At 48.2% G+C, this 25505-nt stretch overlaps 1 protein-coding gene across 1 annotated transcript in view; it reads left to right on the forward strand.

Moving 5' to 3' along the window:
* ATRN (attractin) overlaps positions 1–25505 on the forward strand; it is an 800866-nt gene that overhangs the window by 268086 nt on the left and 507275 nt on the right. The window contains exons 12-13 of the mRNA XM_078678722.1: positions 6378–6598; positions 9596–9714. Of these exons, the coding sequence (XP_078534848.1) occupies positions 6378–6598; positions 9596–9714 (340 nt within the window). The remainder of the gene's footprint in view (positions 1–6377; positions 6599–9595; positions 9715–25505) is intronic.

A 25505-nucleotide genomic window follows, 5' to 3' on the forward strand; every position in this document is an offset into this window, starting at 1 on the left:
CGAGTTTCCACAACAACCATTAGACAAGCATAGCATTTCCGAGCTAACAGTGGGAGTTAGGTTAACAGACTAGTAACTTGCTTCTTAATAAGATGCGCGATTAAAACAAACAAACACTTAGGGTCTAAGTTCATGGACTGCGCACTGACTTTTTCTGGATGCATTTTCATGCCCAAAGTTTATGACAAACAACTCTAAATCAACCTGCTTTTGTGACACCACATCCAATCAAACTCCGCCAGCAGGCTACCAAATGCAGTCTTAATTTTCAATGAGTAGGGTTTAAGTGTGCTTCATGATGGACAGTGAAACGTAATTGCAATTTAAACCAAGCAGAAAAATCACTATAATAAGATACATATCAGATCGTACACCCTTTGGTTTTATTTTGATTTTTATTTAATGTGATTTTATATAGCACAAACATTACCCGAAGGTGTCAGAGCGCTTTACATAAGAACCAGTTGCGATACATAAGGACTTAGGATTACATGCGTTACATAAAAGATACAAGCAGAAAAAAATTGCAAATGTACAAGTAGTAAAGTCACACAGGGTAGAGACAAATAGAAAAAATTGCAAATGTACAGGTTGTAAAGTCACCCAAGGAAGAGATACAAATGGATAAATTCTAAGTCACATAGGAATGGTAGAGAGTACAAAGGTCTACTGCGGTGGTTCCCAAAGTGTGCGCCGTGGCACCCCAGTGGGCCGGTAAAAAATGGTGGGGAGCCACGGCCAAGTGCCAATTAGGTTAAGGGAGCCACGGGTCAAAAAAGTTTGGGAACCACTGGGTTAAGGGAACAATGAAGTAACCAGTGCAGTTGACTGAAAGCAGCCCTAGAGCCTTTTTTGGATGTAACACCTTAGATGTATGCCACTTATTGGCAGTAGAACTTAGGAGGTTTGCATTACCTGAATTTCTTGCATTAAACTTCTCCACCAGTGTTGTACAAATGGCATTCCACTTATCAACCATACTTACTCAATACTTGTTATCCTCAAGCCACTATGATTAAATAATTCCAATATTTTTGCTTGTTTGTCAGAGAGCCATACCAACCTTTTCAAACTATAGGTCTAAAGGACTGATTGTTGGAGCACATTAGCTTTATGTTAGCAACATACTGGCAGGTCCAAAATGAGTGACTCTGGGTTACGGTTGTTTTCTACTCTTGGAATAGCCTTGTAATCATGAATTTTTGGGCCCAAGTTTTATGAGTGTAATCGATAATCGTTTCATATTTTAAGTTTTTAATTGTTGGTACTTCCCTTGATTTACATGGAAAAGACGTATTGAGCACTATTAGGCTAAGCTGCTGGAAATTATCACGACAAAACAGCAGTAACCTTGCTGGACCTGTCTGATGATTTGAGAGCGACAAGGTGTATATTAAAATCACCGGAGATTATTAAACTGGCAGTGTGTTAACAGTTCTACAGTGTCCCACAAAGTGAACAGCTAGGTAATTTTATTACTACTTCTTGTACTTGGATAAATGTAAAATATTATCAATTGAGTCAAACATTAGAAGCACACCTTATAACCATTGCAACTGTAAGTCAATTGCTTCCACCTTAATCCTCAGTTCTGTTACAATATAAGATAAGAGAACAGCCTTGGCGTGACCTTGATTCGATAAACGCATATGTAGCGATGTCGGGTATTACTGGGAATATCCTCAAAGGTAGGATAAAACACCTCGCCTCTACCTGGCAACAGCTCAGGGAAGGAGGCCCCCGCTCTGTCCGTCGGTACAGAACTGCCACCAGAGGCATCGCTACGCAGGACTACTGGTGTTGTATCTTTTTGTTTACTATTCTTTGATTATCACTAGTATAAGAAAAAGCAGCAGCATTAACAACATTTCTTTGGTCCTGAAGAAAGCCACAGATACAGGATATTGATCACTATGCTGAAACATGTCGATCTGAATTTTGAGTTTTTAAATCTATACTGCTCTCTGCACTGCTTTTTAACCCTGCCAGTGAGAGCAATACAATAAAACTAGTTTTTTGCATCGTCCTAGGCAGTTTTAAATCACCATTAGTCTTCTTCTTCTTATTTTTTGCGCTGCACCCTCACTACACCATAATTTTCACAAATGGGATTCCAACATCCTATTTACACTAGTGAACCTCTTTATAAACATCCATTAGCTCCTTCCTCACAGTGAGGGAGTTATAGCCCCCAGTAGGACTAGGATTTCCTGCTGGGAGGAGGAACCCATATGATGAAGCATGTCACCTTCGGGTGAGTGAGGGTTCTAGTCCTTAAGGGATATTCTCCCCTTATTGGTTGTATCTATTCAAAATTTTCTGAGAGAATCTATACATTCACCAGACATTGTTCATGTGCTAACATTCAGACCCGAGGTAGTATTGTGTTATTGACCTTGGTATGACCACCAGGAAGATCAAACAATGGAAATGTGAGCATCGGAGCAATATCCGTTGTAAGAAAAACACAACCACGATGACAGAACACTTTATTCAGTTTAATCATACCACCAATGACATTCACTGGACGGTGATTGAGCAACTGAAACAGGGCAAAACACACACAGGGTGCCCTTTTTGAAAAAGACAAGCGCTGGGTGTACCTTCTGGGTCCCCACAAACAAGGTCTGAATGACAATATTCTGTGGGGCTCAGTCTTGAAAAGATGAAAAACAGACCGTCTCAGACAGCACAACTTTTTATGGCATAATTATGGAAACCACCTCGATTAGAGAGGACAATAGGCTATCCATCTTTGGCAGAAACGTACATGTTCAATAGCCAGCAATCTCTAGTCTAACGGGGCGAAGAGTGCAGGAACAGTTTAACAGCTTGCTAGAGTCAATATTATGCCCATATCAAAACATATATGTTCCATAGCCAGCAGCCTCTGTGCCATCTCTTGTCTAACAAGGTGCCTGAAGAGAGTGCAGGCACAGTTTAACAGCATTGAGTCTATATAATGCACATATAAAATCCAAGTGGCAAACTATCTAGTGCTAATTTCTTATTTTAGACCCAACTACAGCGTATACAAGTACCAGCTGCCATAATATTTAGGCAATGAACGACCCTATATTCTTTTTCACCAGATTCGACTAAATTGCGACAGCGCATGCGCCTTTTCCATTCGACTCATGCACTCATATTCAAGAAGCTAGCAGTGCCCTCTCTTTGACGCAGATGTAGACGCCAGTGCGGCGACGCTCAATGTGATAGCGTCATCACCACTCTTGTCCACTACAAGCGCCAGTTACAAATACAATCACTGACGGTCCAGCTATACCATCGGGGTCCCGGACATGGGCACGACCTAGGCGCAACACGGGCGGTGAACTACGGAGTAGTAAGTCTCCCTATTACCAACAGGGTGACTTAAGGTATTTATTAGCCATGTTGCATGGTAGTGATTCTTTACTTTCTTCCTGTATCTGCAAGCGAGTGACTATTAGTCACCGCCTCCTGCATCCTGCTAGTGGATCATGCCAGATGGCATATGCGGGCTCTGCAGTGGGACCTGAAGTTCCAGTAGGGGCAACATCAGGGCAACCTGTCCGATCACGTCCAGATCTCGGAGGGCACTGCACGACAGTTGCAGTGGTGCTTCACGAATCGCGATTGGGTCAATGGCAGATCCCTCTCCCTTTTCCATCCGAAGTACACAGTTGTGATGGAAAAGGGAGAGGGATCTGCCATTGACCCAATCGCGATTCGTGAAGCACCACTGCAACTGTCGTGCCTCCTGGGTTGGGGTGGCCCCATGGTAGAGGCGGAAATCAGAGGCCTCTGGTCTCCGGTGGAGTCCGGGCTCCACATCCACCTTCTGAAGCTTTGGGCGATCCGGCTTGCACTGAAGCATTCCTTCCCTCAGTCTGGGGAAGAGTGTTGCAGGTGTTCACGGACAACCCCTCCGCCATGTGGTACTGCAACAAACAGAGCGGGTTGGGGTCGTGGACCCTATGTCAGGAGGCTCTGCACCTCTGGACTTGGCTGGAACACCAGGGTATTTCTCTGGTGGTTCACCACCTGGCAGGTTCTCTGAACACCAGGGCGGACAAACTCAGCCACCGGTGCATGATGAATCACAAATGACGTCTGAACTCTGACGTGGTGCAAGGTCTTTTTCAGCAGTGAGGAGTGACAAGTTGGCCTGGTATATGATGTTCACTATTCTAGTGAACACCCTGCACCAGTCCAAACAACCCTTATGGTGATGGTTGTAAGTCAACCTTATAGACCAGCTATCCTAGTGGTAGCGTGGACAGAACAGTCTTAGGCTAAAAGACTCTTGAGGACGTGTAAAGCCAGCTGTTTTACCATATGTAACCCCTTGAATATCACATGAAAGGACACCACACAGGATATATATAAAATATATATATATATATATATGTATTTATTTACTAACACACTCCTCTGAACTCGTAATGAGATCAGAGGCCAAAGCACATAACAAGATACTTAATCAGGATACGTTAAGTTGCACAAATTACAGTTAGGCCCTAGGGGCGAAGCAAACCATATATTAAGAAAGTGGTATCAGTTCCACGTCATGAGAAAAGGAAAGGCCTAGGGAATTGCTGGGGCTACACTGTCTGAACCTTAGTTTAGAAGTGGGAGGTCCACAGGTGGCACGTGCAGAGTCTTTACTCACACGCGAGAGTCAATGTTAAGTCAAGGGGAACTTAGAAGTTAGATAAAGAAGGATTTATGACACTTCCGGTTTAGCTAGAAGGAAACAACTAAAAACCTAGACACTTGTATAGTCAATACCTTTGGGAGCCCCGAAGTACTCGCGTAACCTCACCCACAGGAAGCGGGTGCATAGGTGTGAAGATGTGTCGGGTTTAGCCATTGAAGCCAATGGAGACCTGGAGGAAAGATGCTGCAGGCGACCAGGAGGAAGATGTCCGGATGGATCCAAGGGTGGATCGAGGATGAAGAAGACCTGAAAGCAGAGGGGACAGAGTCTGGGTCACTAGCCAGTGACCGGGTGGAACCAGGAATGAACCAGACGACGTTGAGGAGCAATCAGATGCTGTCGTGAAGCTTGTCTCTTCAGCCACGCGGACCAGGAGGCGTCGAGGACGACCAGATCTTGGAGAGGAGCTGTCCCACGAAGGTTCTCGCAGATGGAGGGGTCGACCGCCGGATTGGAGTCAACAAGCCTTGGCAAAGGCAACCCACGCAGGATTCAAAGAAGGCTTCTGGTGCAGACCAGCAAGGTCTGAGGTGCCTCACCTTTGCAGGGAGGCAGGGGCCAGTCTGGAGCAATCAGACCAGTGAGTTGATTCAAAAGGATTGTTGTCGTCGCCAACGGGCCAGCAACCGGACAACGCGTCGAGCAGAATACAAGCAGAAGGGTCCCACGCAGAACTCGTGGAATGTGGAGGGCTGATCTTCGGTGCAGGTGGAGCTCGGATTCGGGGCTTCTCAATCCCTAGTGCACAGCTTCGAGGATACCTCACTGCTGCACAGTTAGCAAGTCGTGGACTTTTCAAGATGCTTGTTCATTTCAGAACTTAATCAAAAAGTAGAAACCTTAAGTTGCAAAAATAGATGTGGTGATCCCTAGTAATCCCACCATGTCCATGTAATAGTAAATCTCAGTTACCGTATCATGGAAGACATTGCCTATCACTCCATATTTTTTCTCGCGCGCTCTCTCTCTCGCTCTCTCTCTCGCTCTCTCTCTCGCTCTCTCTCTCTCGCTCTCTCTCTCTCGCTCTCTCTCTCGCTCTCTCTCTCGCTCTCTCTCTCTCGCTCTCTCTCGCGCTCTCTCTCTCTCGCTCTCTCTCGCGCTCGCGCTCTCGCGCTCTCTCTCTCCCCTGTCTCTCCCCGTCTCCCTGTCCCTCTCCTCCTACCCCCTCTTGCCCTCTCTACCTTTCTCCCCGTCTCCCCCACTCTCCCCCCGCCACTCTTACGCCATGACTCTATAGCATTCCTAAACACTCTACTCCACTATACTCCCTATATTACACTCGGCGCCACTCCATAATACACTATACCACTCAACTCTACTCTGCACCACTACACTCTACTCCACTTTAGAACACTTCATGCAACTTTAAACCAAGAACTTTTAGCCATACTGAATATTAGCCACACTACTGTACAACATAGCTAAAACATATTGCCAGGGTTATAGGCGCGACCTATTGTCTTAACATGCATGACTTGTTTCAAGATTCATACGATGCAGAATCAAGAGTACAAGCAAGTAACCATTTCTTAACCTTGTTTCAATTTATCCACATCATTCTGATCAGTCATGCGATTAATACAAGTACTTTTGAGTTGATGACTGTGCTTGTAGGCACTTTGAGAAATGGCTGAATGATGAAAGAACTGAACGTCTCCATGCTTTTTCTTTTCAGCACCATGTATGTGTTTGGAGGGTTTAATAGTCTCCTACTAAGCGACATTCTCATGTTTACTCCAGAGAGTTGTGAAGCTTTCTCAAATCGAAATTCATGTTTGAGTGCAGGACCTGGTATTCGATGTGTATGGAACAGCAGCCTTTCCATTTGTTCTCCTTGGGAATTGGCTACGCCAGAAGAAGAGGAGCACATCCTCTCCTTGTGTCCCACTAAAACAAGTATGTTATGAAATTTGCTTAATCATGATATATGTTCCCAGTAAATATATGATCTTTTAATATAAAATAATATTTTAATGGATAGAATGGAGTTTGGTTTGATGTGCTGATAATGCATTTAATTGTAATGTTGAACAGATGAGAACTTTTAAACTAAAGCTCAAAAGTAATGAGCTTATTTTTCTTGAAGTGTGGTATATTGCTCGTTATTTTTCAGAAATGGCTCTTCCCTTCCTCCCCCACTAGGCGAGTATTCAAGAACAGTATTTAAAGCAACATTTTAACTTTCAGCTTCAATCTTATAATTACACTTCCTCATCCCTGTTCAGGGACTTCTCAAGCTTTGCATATTTCATATACAAATAGTGTAAGGCAATCTTTTCCAGTGCACCCTTAAACTTTTCAATTTATTATTTCAATATATCTGATAACTGGTGTTCCAGACCTCTGGACAATGATGGAAGTCCTGCATCGATGCTCATGTACTGAGCAGGGAGCATGAAAGTCCCTTACCCTATATGTGCTTCATTGAGGCTTTCTCCATCTGTGTCTGTTTTAAAAGTGTAGCCACCATGGGGTTACAATATGAACCTGTTGAGCTACTGAGCTTTGTATTTGGTGAGACAGCTGGCAGTATGTTTTGAGCAGCAAGATGCACCTATGTAATGTTCAGATTTAAGGTAGCACCCCTTGCATGTTTTTGAACGTTAACCTAGCCTCAAGACGCAGTGTTTTCTAGCAATGTAGCCGTCTTACGTGTAAGTTCTTGTAGGGAAAGAGTTCCTGGAGAGCGGTGGAATGCTGAACAAAAGGTGTGAACTTTAGTGTTTGAATTGTCTGGTGACAATTAGTTGGATTCCTATTGGGTTAGGAAAGTAGTGCTCTTTAAGGAGCTGGGTTTCTTCAATTCCAACCTGTTGTAGCATTTTGATGTTAAAAAGGGAAAAGGTGCAGAAAATGAGTTTGAAGCTGGAAGATCACACAGACATACGGAGGCCTTCCTCCATGGGAGTTCTATCTTTCAAGTGCGCCTAGAAGTGATAATTGAAGTTTACCATAAAGTAGTGGAGGGAGGTAGCCAGGGTAGTAATCGTAGACAACTGTTTCTGTCCCCATTTTCAAATATGGCATTGGTTGTTAACTTTCTGGCATAGGTTTTAGATACTTGATCACTATGCTGCAAAATGGGGGTGGTGGATATGTGGAAAGTTTGATATGAATCCATTAAAGATTTCACTAGTCATTATTGGGTTAGTTTGAAATTTGGTTTCCCTCACTCACAAATGAGAATGTTGCTGGAATCTGACAAGAGGGTGACAGTAGAAGACAACTGTCTGTCTGCGTGTCAAATGACTGAAGGCTATTCCTGCTCCCCCCCCCCCCTCTCATACTTTGACTCTAAGGGCTACTCTTGCCATTAGCTAAGCTAACCTTTCAATCTAAAGGAAGAAGCATCTGGGACTGATCTCAGAGTGCCTACTCCTGTGTACTACTTTTTCCAAGTGTGGGAAGAAGATGGCGTCTATTATAGTGATTGCTTTACATTTACCTGGAGAAAAACCAGCGCAACGCTTGATGACAGGATGTTTGGCTGTTGTCCTGCCTTGGGATGAGGGAAAAGCCTCTCCTCAGTTAAACTCATTATCTGGTGCCTAAAGAACTCTCTCTGACCATTTGGCGATATTTCGACTACTATTAAAGAAAACAGAGTACATTTTTTGTAAATCTGAATATTTGCTTTAATCGGATTTTTAATATTTAGCAAGTTAGTTAACCGGCTTTTGCAGAGGAATATTTTCCTAAGAACATTGAGCCCACTTAATGAAAAAAAAACTCAAAGTACAGGTGTAATTTACACCCCTGCTTGGTTGTACTTTTACATTTATCCAATCACATACATTCCCAGAAGTATGCCTGGAAGGCAGTCCCAGGCACACTTACAGTTGCACTACTGGAATGTCATGAGCTGTGTCCTAATCGCCTCACCAGAGAAGGGAGCAGGCTGCGTAAGGAGTCGACCATGTGGTTATAGAATGCACGGAAGGGGAGAGAGAACCACCCAGGGAAATGGAAAATTCTCCCTTTAGGTTCTGCCTGAGTGCCACCAAAATTTTCACCAAGAGGATAACTATGAGATCTGATACCACAGCCTGCTGAGGGCCCATGACACAAAAAACTGTGAAATGTGTGCAGAATTCAGACCCTTTTTTTATACAAAGCCTGGCTATGTCATCAGTCAGAGTCTCACCAGACTCATCTGGGTTTGTCAGAGGTGTTACTTTAGTTCAATGGGCATTCCTGGATATTGACGCCTGTTGAACTGAAATTTTACTACTCTGATGTAAATGATAATGATACATTTAGCATGCCTTCAGATGCAGTGATCCTAGAAGACCTCCACTCCCTACCTTCACCAGAAGATGAAGGTCCCCTTATCAAACCATCAAATAAGGCATTCCAACAGCCCCCATGAAAATGCCATCCAAAGTGCCTGTTATTTCTTTAAAAAAAAGTTAATTTGAGTATGGCCCTACATGTGAAAGTTGGAGAGGAATGAGCAGATATGCGAACGTGTGATTGTTGGAAAGTTGATTAGAAGCGCGATTTGTCCACTACTGAGAAAGTCAAGAGTCTAAAGTTAAAATGTGTGTGAATAAATGGGAGAATACATTTAGAAATTTTTTTTAAATTGTAGATATAACACTATTTGCAATTTACATCCAGTTAATGTTAATAAGACAGCACTATTAGATAATGTCTAAATGGTAGACATCCTGGATATGAAAAATAGCATCCCGGCATGACTCCTAGAAATGTCTTTAATAAGGTACGTGTACTTTGCAGATTTATTTGTGTGACCTAAATTACCTGAAATAGTAATCCTAATTATAGCACTAAATATAGCACTGAGCCTGAGAATCTTAGACAAATGATTCTGTATTCAGTAGTACCTTTTATTGAATAACTTGTGGTCCTGATCCTCTCTCCCCCACATAGATGCTGATAATGAAAAATGTGATCTAAATATAGATTGCTGTAGCTGTACAGCAAATACAAATGGCTGTCAATGGTGTGACAAGTGTATCTCATTGAACAGTAACTGCACTGAGAGCCCGGTAAGCTTGTATTGTTGTTTAATGGCTACAGAATTGGCATTATTTAATAATCTTATTTTATTTAAACTGTTCTCATTGATACATCAATGGTTATATAAATTATTGTAATATAGATCGACCTTTGTGCAGTTATGATCCACCAGATGCCTTGCTTAGATTTCAGGAAATCCGTTAATTAGCGAAGTCATTTCCATTTAAATTCATTTTATGTCCATTTAGTTTGCATGCAGTGTACCGACGCCCTTGGATATATGTTGGAGACTCATGTTTTAGAGTTCTTTTACTGTTGAAAAGAATCTATTGTTGTTCCCATTCTTGTCCCTTTTCCATGCATCACCCACCATCTCAGCACACCTCTTCCTGAATCCTCCTCTTGGTTAAAATAAAGTCTTCTTTTCCATTCCTGTAAGCGATGTTTGTCATTCTGTTTCTTCAATATACATTTGATATTAATAAAAGCAGACAATCATCATCTTTATCATATGCCTTTAGTCAAGATATGATTTCAAAAAGGGGGGTGGTGATGGACAGAGTGTCTGAGTTTACGTGAACCCAGGCTGGGGGCTTGGGTGCAGAGGCGTTTTGTCCGGTAGTTTGCTGCAGGTAGAGGCTCTCACTTGGCTTTGACCTCCTGGATGAAGACCTTGTGGATCCTGAAATCTCTCTTCAGCAGGTTGGTGTCAGTTGCGTCCGGACTGGACATTAAACCAGCCTTGGTAGTTGAAAGGACTCCTGTATCCAGGGCATTGGTGCTGAAATGCTCCAGGAGAGGTCAGCGGCTCGAGACTTGGCAAGAGCGACCGGACTGGACTGAATTGAACCTCTTCTTGGTGAGTTGCTCCCTTGGTTGGCCCGATGGCCTCCAAGATGTTCTGGGTTAGTGCATTTGGTGCCTACTGATAAAGGGCGGACAACTTCTCCACCCGAAGGGAGAGGCAGCTTGATTTTCAAGATAAGAACAGTCCTCCAAGGGTTTGGGGAGGCTGTTCAGCTTCTGGACGAGTCGGTCTTTGTGATTTTTCATAGTGCAAGCAGCCAGGCAGGGGTTAGCCCCAATTTCGGTGCAGGACATCTGTTATTACGACTTTGGCTAAGCTTTGTCCTTCCTTCAGTTCCCAGTAGGCAAATCTGAGTTCCTGGTGTCAGGGGACCCCTAAATACTGAATTTAAGGGAGTGTAGGGTAGTAGCCAATAGGCTACTTACTCCTGGGTGACTACACCCCCTACATGCTCACTTCCTGGGAAGGGTGGGCATGAACCTAACCCAGAGTTCACAATTTCAAAATGATCAATCATTTGGAGAGCGCGCTACTCACCTGTTAGTGTCTCAAGGCGCTGGGGGGGGTGGGGCGCTGCGCTGCTATTGCTCAAAGAGCCATGTCTTGAGGTGCTTCCTGAAGCAGAGATGGTCCTGGGTCAGTCGTAGGTGGGTCGGAAGGGATTTCCAGGTCTTTGCTGCCAGGTAGGAGAATGATCGTCCTCCGGCGGTGGTTCTGCGGATTCGTGGGACGATGGCGAGGGCGAGGTTGGTGGATCGGAGTTGGTGGGTGGGGGTGTAGAACGCGAGTCAGCTGTTGAGGTATTCTGGGCCCATGTTGTGTAGTGCTTTGTGTGCGTAGGTGAGGAGTCTGAACGTGATTCCTTTGCTGACGGGGAGCCAGTGGAGGTTTCTCAGGTGGGTAGAGATGTGGCTGCGGCGGGGGATGTTGAGGATGAGTCGTGCGGAGGCGTATTGTATGCGTTGGAGATGGTTCTGAAGTTTGGCGGTGCTTCCAGCATAGAGGGCATTCCCGTAGTCCAGTCGACTGGTGATGAGGGCCTGGGTGACTGTTCTTCTGGTTTCGGTGGGGATCCATCGGAAGATCTTTCGGAGCATGCGTAGGGTGTTGAAGCATGAGGATGAGACGGCGTTGACTTGTTTGGTCATTGTGAGCGAGGAGTCTAGGATGAAGCCCAGGTTGCGTGCGTGGTCCGTGGGTGCCGGTGCGGTGCCCAGCGCTGAGGGCCACCAGGAGTTGTCCCACGCAGAGGGGGATGGTCTGAGGATGAAGACCTCCGTCTTGTCCCGAGTTGAGCTTGAGACGGCTGTGCTTCATCCAGTCTGCTACCTCTTTCATTTCCTCCTGGAGGTTTGTTTTGGTGGTGGCTGGGTCCTTGGTGAGGGAGAGTATCAGCTGGGTATCGTCGGCGTAGGAGATGATGTTGATGTTGTGTTTTCGTGCGATGGCGGCGAGGGGACTCAAGTAGATATTGAAGAGTGTTGGCCTGAGTGATGATCCTTGAGGTACACCGCAGATGGTTTCGGTGGCTGAGGAGCGGAAGGGGGGGAGGCGGACTCTCTGGGTTCTGCCGGTGAGGAACGAGATGACCCATTCCAGGGCCTTCCCCTGGATTCCCGTGTTGTTGAGGCGGTGTACTAGGGTGCGATGGCATACGGTGTCAAAGGCAGCTGAGAGGTCTAGGAGGATGAGGGCGGCTGTTTCTCCGTTGTCCATTAGGATTCTGATGTCGTCTGTGACTGCGATGAGGGCGGTCTCGGTGCTGTGATTTGCTTGAAATCTGGACTAAGAAGGGTAGAGCAAGTTGTTGTTCTCGAGGAAGGTAGTCAGTTGTTTGTTGACGGTCTTCTAGATGACTTTAGCTGGGAAGGGGAGACGTGAGATGGGTCGGAAGGTTTTGAGGTCCCTGGGGTCTGCGGTAGTTTTTTTCAGGAAGGCGTTGATCTCTGCATGCTTCCAGCTCTCAGGGAAGGTAGCTGACGTGAAGGAGCTGTTTATGACGTTCCGCAGGTGGGGTGCGATGGTGGTGATGGCTCTGTTGAAGATGTGATGGGGGCATGGGTCGGAGGGGGATCCGGAGTGGAGGGGGATCCGGAGTGGATGGTGCTAATGACGTGGATGGTCTCTTCAATGCTGATGGGGGTCCAGGCGTTGACGGTGATGGTGGTGGGGTTCGCTGGGCTGGTGTCCGGAGGTGGAGTTTGGGGTCCGAGGCTGTCGTGTATGTCTGCGATTTTGCGGTGGAAGGAGGTGGCGAGGGAGTTGCAGAGGTCTTGTGAAGGGGTGATGTCGTTGTTGCTGGCGTTTGGGTTGGAGAACTCTTTGACCATGCTGAAGAGTTCCTTGCGGTTGTGGGTGTTGTTGTCTAGTCGCTCCTTGAGTGATGTCCTCTTGGTGTTTCGGATCTGTTGATGGTATTCGCGGGTGGCGATTTTGAGGGCTGTCATGTTTTCCGTTCTTGGCGCCAGGTTTTTTCGAGGGTTCGGCAGGATTTCTTTGCGGCTTTGAGGGCGTCTGTGAACCATGAGGGTTTCCTGGTGGTGGTCTTACTGTGGGTGTTCTTTAGTGGGGCGAGGTCGTCGGCGCAGTTGGTGATCCATTGTGCGAGGTTGAGCGCTGCGATGTTGTTGTCGGCAGGTATGTTCGTGTCGGCAGGTATGTTCCGGCTCAGTGATGTGGTGAGCTGGTCCGTGGTGATTTTGGTCCAGCATTTGTGGGGGATCCGGGGCATGTGGTGGTGGTGGGATGAGGTCCTCTTGAAGGGGAAGTGTACGCAGCTGTGGTCGGTCCAGTGTAGTCCTGTGGCGTGGTTGAAGGCGATGAAAATGGTGAAATCCTTCCTTGGTTGTCCACTTCAGGTTAAAAGTTTGACACACCTCCTAATTACCTCATTTGCCACCTGCTCTGATGCCAAATGGGCCCCAGGTCTGGGGTAAGCCGTTGTTGCTTGTCTGGGCGGCCAAGGCTTTGAAGCCTCTGGCCTTGACATGCTAATTCACTAGCTATCCTGCTCTAGGAGCTATGAGCACCTTCCTCCGGAGCAGAAATTGTTTGTCATCTGAGAGCACGGGTTCTCACCAACAGGGGGGTCAGAAACTTGCCTGTGGAGGCAGGCTAGGTGATACCAGTCAGCCAGCACATTAGGGGACCATTAGATTTTCCGGCGGCATCTGTAAGCTGCCCTCTGGGTGCATGTCATAATAAATCTAGTACTCAAATCCGTATAGATTTATTAAGATTAGGTGTTTGAGCCCAAACACCATTGGTTTCAGTGCAGCCATCTTTTAGCCTGGTGTGAGAAGTTGGCCTGATGTGCAGTGCTCACTATTCTAGTGATCACTATATATCAGTCCAAACAACCCTTATTGATGATTGGTTGTAAGTCAACCTTATAGACCAGCTATCCTAGTAGCATGGATACGAGCAGTCTAAGGCTAAGACTCTAGAGGGCGTGTTAAGCCAGCTGTTTTACCATCACATTACCCCTTGAACACCCAGTGAAAGGACACCACACAAGTGTTATGAAAATAAACAATGTATTTATTAGAATCACAACAACCCTGTACTCTTTATGAGGACAGGGTGCTAAGCACACAACAAAACTCTTACGAAAATACTTTTAAGTTAGCACGTTACACAAATGCCCGAGGGGCACGAAAAACCATATACTTTCAAAGTGGAATGCGAATTACTAGCAGGTAAGTAACAGTTCTAATAGGCTTTGGAATCGCTAGGACTGGACTAGGGAATCGTTAGATTACTACTAGGAGGCCCAGGGAACTCGGGTGCAGAGTGTGCACTCTCACGCGGGATGCGGGACAAAGTCTATGGAAGCTAGAATTCACAAAGTTAGTGTTCACGGGCGAACCCGACCTGGTAGGGAGAAAATGACAGTGGATCCTGACCCTTGGATAATGAGGCTATGCTGGGACACCGGAGTGCCGAAGTTACCTAGCCCAGGGGCTGCAGCTGCATAGGTCTGAAAAGACGTCGGGGATCTCGTTGCCGGACCAGGAGCCTGGAAGAAGGAAGTTGCTGGCAGGCGACCAGTGAAGGAAAGTTCGTTGGATCCAAGCCTGGATCAAGGAAGAAGAAACCTGAAAGCAGAGGGGACCAAGTTCTTGAATCACTAGCCAGTGATTAAGTGGGCACCAGGATGGCACCGGGCGAAGTCACCGCAGTCAGGTGAGTGGGCGCTGCTGGGCTCTGCAGTCTCTCGGACCAGGAGGCGTTGTCGGCGACCAGGATGGAGGTGCGAGCTGTCCCACGGAGGATGAAGTCGTTGGCGTCGAAGTTACCCAGGATTGGGCAACAAGCCTTGGCTAATTCAAGCCCACGCGGTGGACTCAAAATGGCGTCTTGAGTGGACCAGGAGGGTCCAGGGTGCTCCTCTTCTTGGAGGGAGCAAGGGCCAGTCTGGAGCAACCAGACCAGCAGCAGAAATGTCGTCGGGCGTCGTCAGGAAGGCCACAAGCCAACGGGCTAGTCGCCAAACAACGCGGTGAGCAGCGGAAAGCAGAAGGGCCCCACGCAGATCGTGGAGATGCTGGGGGGCTGCACTTCGGAGCTGGAGCTGCTCAGAGTCGGGGCTTCTCGGACCCCAAAGCACTCACCAGTAGATTACTCGGCGGGCTTGCTGGAAAGAAGTCGTGCAGTCTTGCAGATGGCCGGTCCCTTGAGGTCTCGTCGCACCCACGGTTCTCAGCTTGGCTGTAGAGGTGGGTAGAGGTCAGAGGTGCCAGGGAAGCCGGTTCTCGTCGAGCTGGGCAGTCGGATTCCGGAGGAAGGACTTACAGCAGACCGCAGTGTTCTTAGATGGTGCCTGCGGATGCAGGGTGACTACTCCTTAGTCACAAGGGAGAAATCTTAGGAAGAAGTCTTGAGTTCCTTTCGCAGAAAGTAGTTTCAGGATTCAAAGATGATCTGATTTGGAAGGGGGCCAGTCTCTACCTTTATCCTGTAAAAAGGGGCTGGCACGCGACTAGGTCCTGCCCTATGGGTGGGACCAGGAGGGGGGTGGTTACACCCACTTCCTTGGCGGGCTTTTCCCCAGGCCAGGGGCTGGAGTGCCCCTGGAACTGGTTCCAGCCAGCCTATGCACAGTGAGCACCGGGGTGCTACTTGCAGTCACCTTCCTCTAAAGCCCTGCCTACCTACAATACACAAAACCCTGTCTGGGACGGTGCTGGCACCGCCCCTGGCAGGAAACCCTTTGTCCTTATCTCCTGCTCTGGGAGGACTCCCAGCAGCAGGAGGGCAGACTTGTGTCTCGGTGGCAGCATCCATTTTGTGGATGCTAAGGCTCTGTCTGACTTTTAACCGGGTTATAGGTTACAGGCATGTCGTGTCCCTCTAGAAGGGTGGAATGCTAACCCCGTCGCCAGAATTGGCGAGGGGTTAGTATTCCAATTCGTATGACACCTTACTCGACATGTTTTGATAAAGCGATACCAGAGTTGGCACATAACCGCGAGGATTATAATGCACTTAAGAGTATATGGTATGCGATATCGTGGAAACGGCTAAGGGATGGATCCCGAAAGCCGCAGACAGGCTCAGCTCATGCCAGAGCACCATCTCACACGATTCCAAGCACTCTGCCTTCAGGATTGTTAAGGCCTGCCATAGGAGTGACTGATAGGAGATCTGTGTGTCCATTTTAGGGTTAGATATAGGTATACTATATCTAAAGCAAAGGGTGATTACACCACCTTGCCCCAGCTGTCAAGCAGCCAGTTGTGTCAGATTTGGATGGCCAGCCAGGGGTGGCATAATACATGCTGCAGCCCCTGGTAGGCCCTGGGTACACCTATGCCCTGGGTACCTAAGGTACACTGTACAGGGACTGATAAGGTGACTCAGTATCCAATTTAGATATGTACCTAAGGTACATGGAATCCATTTTACAGAGAGAGCAGTAGGCCTGGGGCCCTGAATAGCAGGGTCCCAGGTCAACTAAGTCAGAAAACCAGCAAAACACCAGGCAAAAAAGTTGGGGGCAACCATAGTCAGGGATCAACCTTCCTACATAACCCCCCCCCAAACGAAAGGAGATAAGGCTATCCTTGTCCAGGTAAGCCTATATTGCCTAAGTGGCCATTTAAGGAAGTACCAGCACTGGCATGGTTACCCCCTATGTCATGGTCCACTAAGCAATCCCTCACCCTAAGGGTGTCTGAGGGTCTCCACCATAGGGAATCTCTACCTGTGGTGTGTTTTGTCAAAGAAAAAGGCTGGTGCTGGAATGGAGTACTGAAGTGAGGCTCCACTAACTTGGGGCTCAGCTTCCTCCAATCATTTCCCACCATAGAGGCCTTTCTTTCCAAGACTGAGTTGTTTTGGGCTCTCAGGGTCAACCTCTGGCTACCTACAGCTGGAGGTTGGGTCCCTCTGTTTGGCTTACTGGAGGGACAGGTCAGGTCTGGGGCCCTCAGGTCCCAAGTTTGGCTGTGCCCAACAGTGTCCATCTGTGGGAGGTCCCTAACTAATTTTAAGGGGGATCCCTCAGGAGTGTGTTTTATTTTCACTTGGCTAGGACTACTAGCTTCAGTGCCCTTAATCTGCTGATTGGGAAATTCTTTTGGACAGGGGGCCCCTTGGGGTCCACCACTGGCCTCCCTGACCTCCACAGCCCTGGGCTGACTGAGGCAGGGTAGAGAGGGGCAGGTTACCTGCTCCAGACTGGGTCCCACCTTGGAAGGGTCCACTGACATCAGGGGTTCTGCCAGGCTAGGCCTGACTACCTCCGTGGCAGTTTCTTCACAAGGGGTCAGATCAGTTCCCTGAGGAGGCTGATCCTTTCCTAAAGTCTGGTGGGAGGGAGATTTCTCTTCCTCCTCAATACTCTCTGTCTGAGTGGAGTGATCCATAGTTTCAGGCTTCACAACACTATCATCTGTCTGAGTTTGAGCTGTGGCCATCACAACTCTCCCAACCTTTTCAGGAGGGGGCTCAGTTTGGGTGTGGGCTGTTACCATTACAGCCTTGACAACCTGTTTTGGGAAGGAAGTTGTCTGAGATGGGGTTGTGACTGGCACAACCCTCCTGACCTGTTCAGGGAGGACATCTTGGACTGGGGCTGTGGCTACCACTGCCCCACTAACCTTACCATGGATGTTTACCATTTTAGAATGGGTTTCTTGCTCTACTTCAGCCCAGGCTGAGAGCTCTAAATCATTCCCCAGTAGGCAATCTACAGGCAAGTTTGGTGACACTGCCACTCTCTTGTGGCCAGTGACACCTCCCCAGCTGAGATTGACCACTGCCATGGGATGATCTCTCTGTACTCCATCAATATTGGTCACCTGGTATGTGGCACCAGGTAAAAGTTGCCTTGAGGGGACTAGACTCTCAGTCACCATAGTGATGCTAGCCCCTGTATCTCTATAGGCCTCAACTTTTATACCATTGATGAGGGGCTCCTGTCTGTACTTGCCCAAAGTGTTGGGACAAGTTGTGAAGTTGGCAAACCCCATGCCAGTCTCACAGACAAGAGTATCTAAGTTTGGGGACCTGGTTAGGCCAGAGTCCCCAGGAACTCCCAAAGTAAATGCACCCAAATTCTTGGGGGCACTCCCACCACCTGGGGGATTACTACTAGTAGTAACAGGAGGTTTGGGAATGTTACTTGGGGGTATGTTTTCCTTATTGTTATTCTTTGGGCAACTGCTGTCAGTTTTTAAATGACCCACCTGTTTACAGGGATAACAATAAGGTTTCTTCTGGTTGTTGGAAGGATTCTGGGACCCACCCCCCTCAGAGGATTTTTGGGGCCCTGATGTGGTTTGATCTGTAGATTTACTCCCACCCTTCTCTTGAGGCTTGGTTGATTCCTTTTTCTGGTCACCACCTTGGTTCTTGGGCCTAATCCTGGTTCTGACCCATTTGTCTGCCCTCTTACCCAATTCTTGTGGAGAGGTCAGATCAGAGTCTACCAGGTGCTGGTGTAATAACTGGTTCTGACAATTATTTAAGACTTGCTCTCTCATAATTAGATTATACAATCCCTTGAAATCAGTAACCTTACTACCCAGTAGCCAGCCTTCCAGAGCCTTAGTGGCACAATCAACAAAGTCAGACCAGTCCTGAGACTGAGTTTTCTGGGTGTCTCTGAACAGCAACCTGTACTGCTCAGTGGTTAAACCAAACCCATCAACCAGTGTATTCTTCAGGACCTGGTAATTGTTAGCATCCTCCACCCTTGTAGTGAGGAGCTTATCTCTACCTTTACCATCAAAGGAGAGCCACAGTATAGCTGCCCACTGACTCTGGGGAATGTTCTGCACAGTGCAGGCCCTCTCCAGAGCAGCCATCCATTTCTGGATGTCATCCCCTTGCTTAAAGGGGGGCACTATTTTAGTCAGGTGTTTAGTATCTAAACCCTTCTCTCTATCTCTTGGGAGATTGCTGCCACCAGTGGGAGTTAACCCACACATCTTCTGCTCTCTAGCAAATGCAAGCTTTTCTTTGGCCAGGGCAATTTCTTCCCTTTCAATCCTCAGTCTAGCTTGTCTCATCCTTGCTTCATGCTCTCTTCTCTGAGGGGAAGTCAATCTCCTCTGGGGAGAGTTCCTTCTCCCCTGAGAAGAGGCATTAGAGTGCAGAGATCTAATGGAGTCCCTAGAAAGAGATCTATCTCTCCTAACTCCAAGGTTAGGCCTTATTAGGGTCAGTACTGGGGGTCCCCCAGATCCTTCCCCAAGTAGGTCTAAGTTGGTCCTAGTTAGCCTTCTGACTACCTCAAGACCCTTGTCTACCTCATCCCCAGAGAGTACCTCCTCATCCTCCTCCTCAACTGCTGAATCAGTGTTGGGGAGGTCTGGATCCCCAGAGGTTCCCTCTAAGGCTGGCATGCTCTCATGTAACTGAGAGAGCTTTCTGGCATCATACGTCTCTAAGAGACCTATCAGAAAGGGAAGGGTGGGGTTAGACCCCTGCTTCAGTTTCCTGGAGACACAGAGTTGCCTCATCTCCTGAAAATTGAGAGCTGCATATCTTGAAGTGACCTGTGGAGGGTCAACACTGACCAGGGGAGTCTCAGTAGAGTCCCCCTGAGTCGACATGCTTTTCTAGTGAGGTGTAAGTGGTGCACTTACCTACACTATATGTTTGCCTACTGATCCCTTGCTAGAGTTGTAGTTTAGGGTGTGCTATGCCCTAGGAGCTACAACAGCTGGTTCAGTAGAACTCAGAGTATTCTAAGCTAAGTTATATGTACCTTTAGTACTTATGTGATCTTTCACAAGATATTCTTAGGGCATGTGTGGTAAAACAACAGCAAGCTCAAATCCCAACCGCTGCTCACCAATGTGAGAAGTTGGCCTGATGTGCAGTGCTCACTATTCTAGTGATCACTATATATCAGTCCAAACAACCCTTATTGATGATTGGTTGTAAGTCAACCTTATAGACCAGCTATCCTAGTAGCATGGATACGAGCAGTCTAAGGCTAAGACTCTAGAGGGCGTGTTAAGCCAGCTGTTTTACCATCACATTACCCCTTGAACACCCAGTGAAAGGACACCACACAAGTGTTATGAAAATAAACAATGTATTTATTAGAATCACAACAACCCTGTACTCTTTATGAGGACAGGGTGCTAAGCACACAACAAAACTCTTACGAAAATACTTTTAAGTTAGCACGTTACACAAATGCCCGAGGGGCACGAAAAACCATATACTTTCAAAGTGGAATGCGAATTACTAGCAGGTAAGTAACAGTTCTAATAGGCTTTGGAATCGCTAGGACTGGACTAGGGAATCGTTAGATTACTACTAGGAGGCCCAGGGAACTCGGGTGCAGAGTGTGCACTCTCACGCGGGATGCGGGACAAAGTCTATGGAAGCTAGAATTCACAAAGTTAGTGTTCACGGGCGAACCCGACCTGGTAGGGAGAAAATGACAGTGGATCCTGACCCTTGGATAATGAGGCTATGCTGGGACACCGGAGTGCCGAAGTTACCTAGCCCAGGGGCTGCAGCTGCATAGGTCTGAAAAGACGTCGGGGATCTCGTTGCCGGACCAGGAGCCTGGAAGAAGGAAGTTGCTGGCAGGCGACCAGTGAAGGAAAGTTCGTTGGATCCAAGCCTGGATCAAGGAAGAAGAAACCTGAAAGCAGAGGGGACCAAGTTCTTGAATCACTAGCCAGTGATTAAGTGGGCACCAGGATGGCACCGGGCGAAGTCACCGCAGTCAGGTGAGTGGGCGCTGCTGGGCTCTGCAGTCTCTCGGACCAGGAGGCGTTGTCGGCGACCAGGATGGAGGTGCGAGCTGTCCCACGGAGGATGAAGTCGTTGGCGTCGAAGTTACCCAGGATTGGGCAACAAGCCTTGGCTAATTCAAGCCCACGCGGTGGACTCAAAATGGCGTCTTGAGTGGACCAGGAGGGTCCAGGGTGCTCCTCTTCTTGGAGGGAGCAAGGGCCAGTCTGGAGCAACCAGACCAGCAGCAGAAATGTCGTCGGGCGTCGTCAGGAAGGCCACAAGCCAACGGGCTAGTCGCCAAACAACGCGGTGAGCAGCGGAAAGCAGAAGGGCCCCACGCAGATCGTGGAGATGCTGGGGGGCTGCACTTCGGAGCTGGAGCTGCTCAGAGTCGGGGCTTCTCGGACCCCAAAGCACTCACCAGTAGATTACTCGGCGGGCTTGCTGGAAAGAAGTCGTGCAGTCTTGCAGATGGCCGGTCCCTTGAGGTCTCGTCGCACCCACGGTTCTCAGCTTGGCTGTAGAGGTGGGTAGAGGTCAGAGGTGCCAGGGAAGCCGGTTCTCGTCGAGCTGGGCAGTCGGATTCCGGAGGAAGGACTTACAGCAGACCGCAGTGTTCTTAGATGGTGCCTGCGGATGCAGGGTGACTACTCCTTAGTCACAAGGGAGAAATCTTAGGAAGAAGTCTTGAGTTCCTTTCGCAGAAAGTAGTTTCAGGATTCAAAGATGATCTGATTTGGAAGGGGGCCAGTCTCTACCTTTATCCTGTAAAAAGGGGCTGGCACGCGACTAGGTCCTGCCCTATGGGTGGGACCAGGAGGGGGGTGGTTACACCCACTTCCTTGGCGGGCTTTTCCCCAGGCCAGGGGCTGGAGTGCCCCTGGAACTGGTTCCAGCCAGCCTATGCACAGTGAGCACCGGGGTGCTACTTGCAGTCACCTTCCTCTAAAGCCCTGCCTACCTACAATACACAAAACCCTGTCTGGGACGGTGCTGGCACCGCCCCTGGCAGGAAACCCTTTGTCCTTATCTCCTGCTCTGGGAGGACTCCCAGCAGCAGGAGGGCAGACTTGTGTCTCGGTGGCAGCATCCATTTTGTGGATGCTAAGGCTCTGTCTGACTTTTAACCGGGTTATAGGTTACAGGCATGTCGTGTCCCTCTAGAAGGGTGGAATGCTAACCCCGTCGCCAGAATTGGCGAGGGGTTAGTATTCCAATTCGTATGACACCTTACTCGACATGTTTTGATAAAGCGATACCAGAGTTGGCACATAACCGCGAGGATTATAATGCACTTAAGAGTATATGGTATGCGATATCGTGGAAACGGCTAAGGGATGGATCCCGAAAGCCGCAGACAGGCTCAGCTCATGCCAGAGCACCATCTCACACGATTCCAAGCACTCTGCCTTCAGGATTGTTAAGGCCTGCCATAGGAGTGACTGATAGGAGATCTGTGTGTCCATTTTAGGGTTAGATATAGGTATACTATATCTAAAGCAAAGGGTGATTACACCACCTTGCCCCAGCTGTCAAGCAGCCAGTTGTGTCAGATTTGGATGGCCAGCCAGGGGTGGCATAATACATGCTGCAGCCCCTGGTAGGCCCTGGGTACACCTATGCCCTGGGTACCTAAGGTACACTGTACAGGGACTGATAAGGTGACTCAGTATCCAATTTAGATATGTACCTAAGGTACATGGAATCCATTTTACAGAGAGAGCAGTAGGCCTGGGGCCCTGAATAGCAGGGTCCCAGGTCAACTAAGTCAGAAAACCAGCAAAACACCAGGCAAAAAAGTTGGGGGCAACCATAGTCAGGGATCAACCTTCCTACACCTGGTAACCCAGAGTTCGAGGCATATGGGCTGCAGATGGTACATTTATGAATAGATCGCCATCTGGTGTTGGGCTCGGATGATTGCACTTGTTTTTCTCTTGGAGAAGTCTTTTGTCGTCACGAGACCGATGACTCCTCCTTTGGGTGCTAGTGCGCATGGGCTTCGGCTCCATCCTTAGATTGTTTTTTTCCGCCATCGGGTTCGGATGAGGATCGAAGCGCTCCGGATCGACTTCGACAAAAAAGTTATATTTCGGCACGGATTCCCTTTCCAATTCGACGGTATTGTTATCGAGCGTGAGTACATTTCCATTTCGACACGCTTCGACGTCAACAACAAGATTTCCAACTTCTACGTCGACGAGACCGGGAGGCCCATCTCGACGTAGTCCAGCCCGGAGTCCATGGAAAGGACTCCATTCAAAAAATGTCCAACGTGTGGTGCTAAGTTCCCACACAAGGACCTCCACGAGGTGTGCAACCTCTGCTTATCCCCTGAACACGAATCCAGGGACTGTGAAGCCTGGGCAGCATTCTCCTCCAAGTCGACGATTGGAAACCGTCGAGCCCGAAGACACGAGGCGTCGAGAATGCAGTCAGAGCCAATCCCGGAGCTGTTTGAGGCCCAGCACCCCAAAGAGGAAGAAGAAGATGAGGACGAGTCGGGGTCGGAAGCGGACGAGTCTGACGTTGAAGAAATCGACGTTCATCAAACCGTGAGTGACGACGTCCCTTTACCAAAAAACCGACCCCGCTCGGTGTCGACCCCGCCTTCGAGCCCGGTCAGACAACCGAAAAAAGTTTCCAACGCCCCGCCTTCAGGCTCGGCAACGAAACCGAAACACTCGGCTTCCCACCATGTTGGATCCGAGAAACGGCCTACCTCGACATCGACACCGAAGCTCCATACAAAGGATAGCTCGAAGTCGAAACATTCCATGTCGAAACCGAAACATGCTTCGACGTCGAAGTCTTCCTCGACACCGAAAATATCGGATTCAAATAAACTCTCGGTGCCGAAAACACAAGTTGACAGTCAGAAGCAAAAGCACCTTTCGGAACCAAAAACTTCGGTACCGACACAGGAGCATCAAACAGATCCCAAACAAAAGACTTTGTTTATTGATCCACAAACTGGCAAGGTAGTGACAAAACTACCTAAAAAGAGGAAGAATGAACAGTTGGACGACAAGACTCCTCCTCCTAAGAAGAGAACAATGGGGACGAATACAACTCCTCCCCTTTCTCCACAACCTAGAGACACACCCTTTCTCCTCTTCCTCACACTCTGTCAACTATTCCTGTTACACCACGCCCATCTACACCTCTAACAGATGTAGAAAGTGACTTAGGAGAGGGGGAACATCCTAGGGACGATGAAGACACTATCCCAGAGGATGCAGACCCATGGGAAGATTATAATGTAGTGTCAGATAATGATAATGACCCTGAACTGTATCCCTCAAAACTTTCACCACCTGATGATAATACAGGTTTTGCTCAGTTAATTAATAGGGCAGCTAAATACCACAAGGTAGAATTACATGCAGAACCTCAAATAGAGGATTTCCTTTTAGAAACACTACATGCTGCACAAAGAACATCAGGAACACTACCAATGCTTAAGGGTCTCCTCAATCACACATCAGAAATATTCAAAGACCCGGTGAGGGCTAGCGTATTAAACCCAAGAATTGATAAAAAATATAATCCAGCCCCAAAGGACCCAATATTTATCAAGGGACAAATACCTCTAGACTCGCTAGTGGTCACAAACGCTCGTAAGAGAGCAAACTCACTAACTACAGGAGAAGCTCCTCCTCCTGACAAGGAGTCTAAGTTAATAGATGCCTCTGGCAAAAGAGTGGCATCCCAAGCGGCAAACAGCTGGCGCATAGCTAATACACAAGCGCTACTTGCACGTTATGACCGAGCTCATTACGACGAGTTAGAAAAACTCATTACGCATCTCCCTAAAGAACATCAAAAGAAGGCAGATCAGCTCATACAAGAAGGGAAGATAATAACTAGTTCGAGGCATGTGGGCTGCTAAATTCATATCTTAGCATTAGATCGCCGCCTAGTGTTGGGCTCGGATGATTGCACATTGTTGTCCTGGAAGAGTCTTCGAAGTATCCTGAGATAGGTGGCTCCTCCCCTGGACTACAGTGCGCATGGGCATCGGCTCCATCCCCAGATTGTTTTTTTCCGCCATTGGGTTCGGATGTGGTCTCGACGTCTTACTGTCGGAACCAAGTATATCTATCTTTTAGCGGCCAAAAGGCCTCGATTTTCTTGCGTCGGTATTGTCTGCGCTCGGTCTCGAGTCTTCCGTCTCTTGGAGCCGGAATAAGCGGAGTTTTCTTCGCTTTCTAAACTTTGAGGCCTTCTCATCGCGACACGACTGCAAGCCTTTACGGACATGGAGCGGAGCCCGTTTAAATACTGCCCGCTCTGTGGGTCCAAGTACCCACACATCGATCTACACCCCGTGTGTAACAAGTGCCTTTCACCGGACCACGACGACGGCAAGTGCAAGGCCTGTGCACAGTTCCGCTCCAAGAAAACTCTCAAGCTTCGGCGCGCGGTGCGCTTGGAAGCTAGGCAAGCGGCCCCAGATCCGGAGAACATCTTCGGCGACCAGGAAGAAGAGGTCCAGGGTCACCATCTACAAATCTCCCCATCACAGACGGAGGTCGAGGCGGATCCGGGAGACGACGACGGAGTCGCGGGTCAGGTCCTCGAATACGTCGAAGAGGTAGGAGACGACGATGAAATTTATGGGGCCGCGGCGGATAGCTCAGCGGACGAGCTCTGCCCCGAAGGTTACGAGGATACCGACCGGGACACGGGATCGCCTGTCGGCCTTACCCAGGACCCGTTGCCGCAAGCCACAGCCCCGCCTTCGGGCCCGGCTACGGACTCACTTGCTGGGCACGCGGTTTCGAAACCGAAACTGAAACCATC

Source organism: Lissotriton helveticus, chromosome 2_2 (genome assembly GCF_964261635.1).
Source record: "Lissotriton helveticus chromosome 2_2, aLisHel1.1, whole genome shotgun sequence".
Lineage (NCBI taxonomy): Eukaryota > Metazoa > Chordata > Amphibia > Caudata > Salamandridae > Lissotriton > Lissotriton helveticus.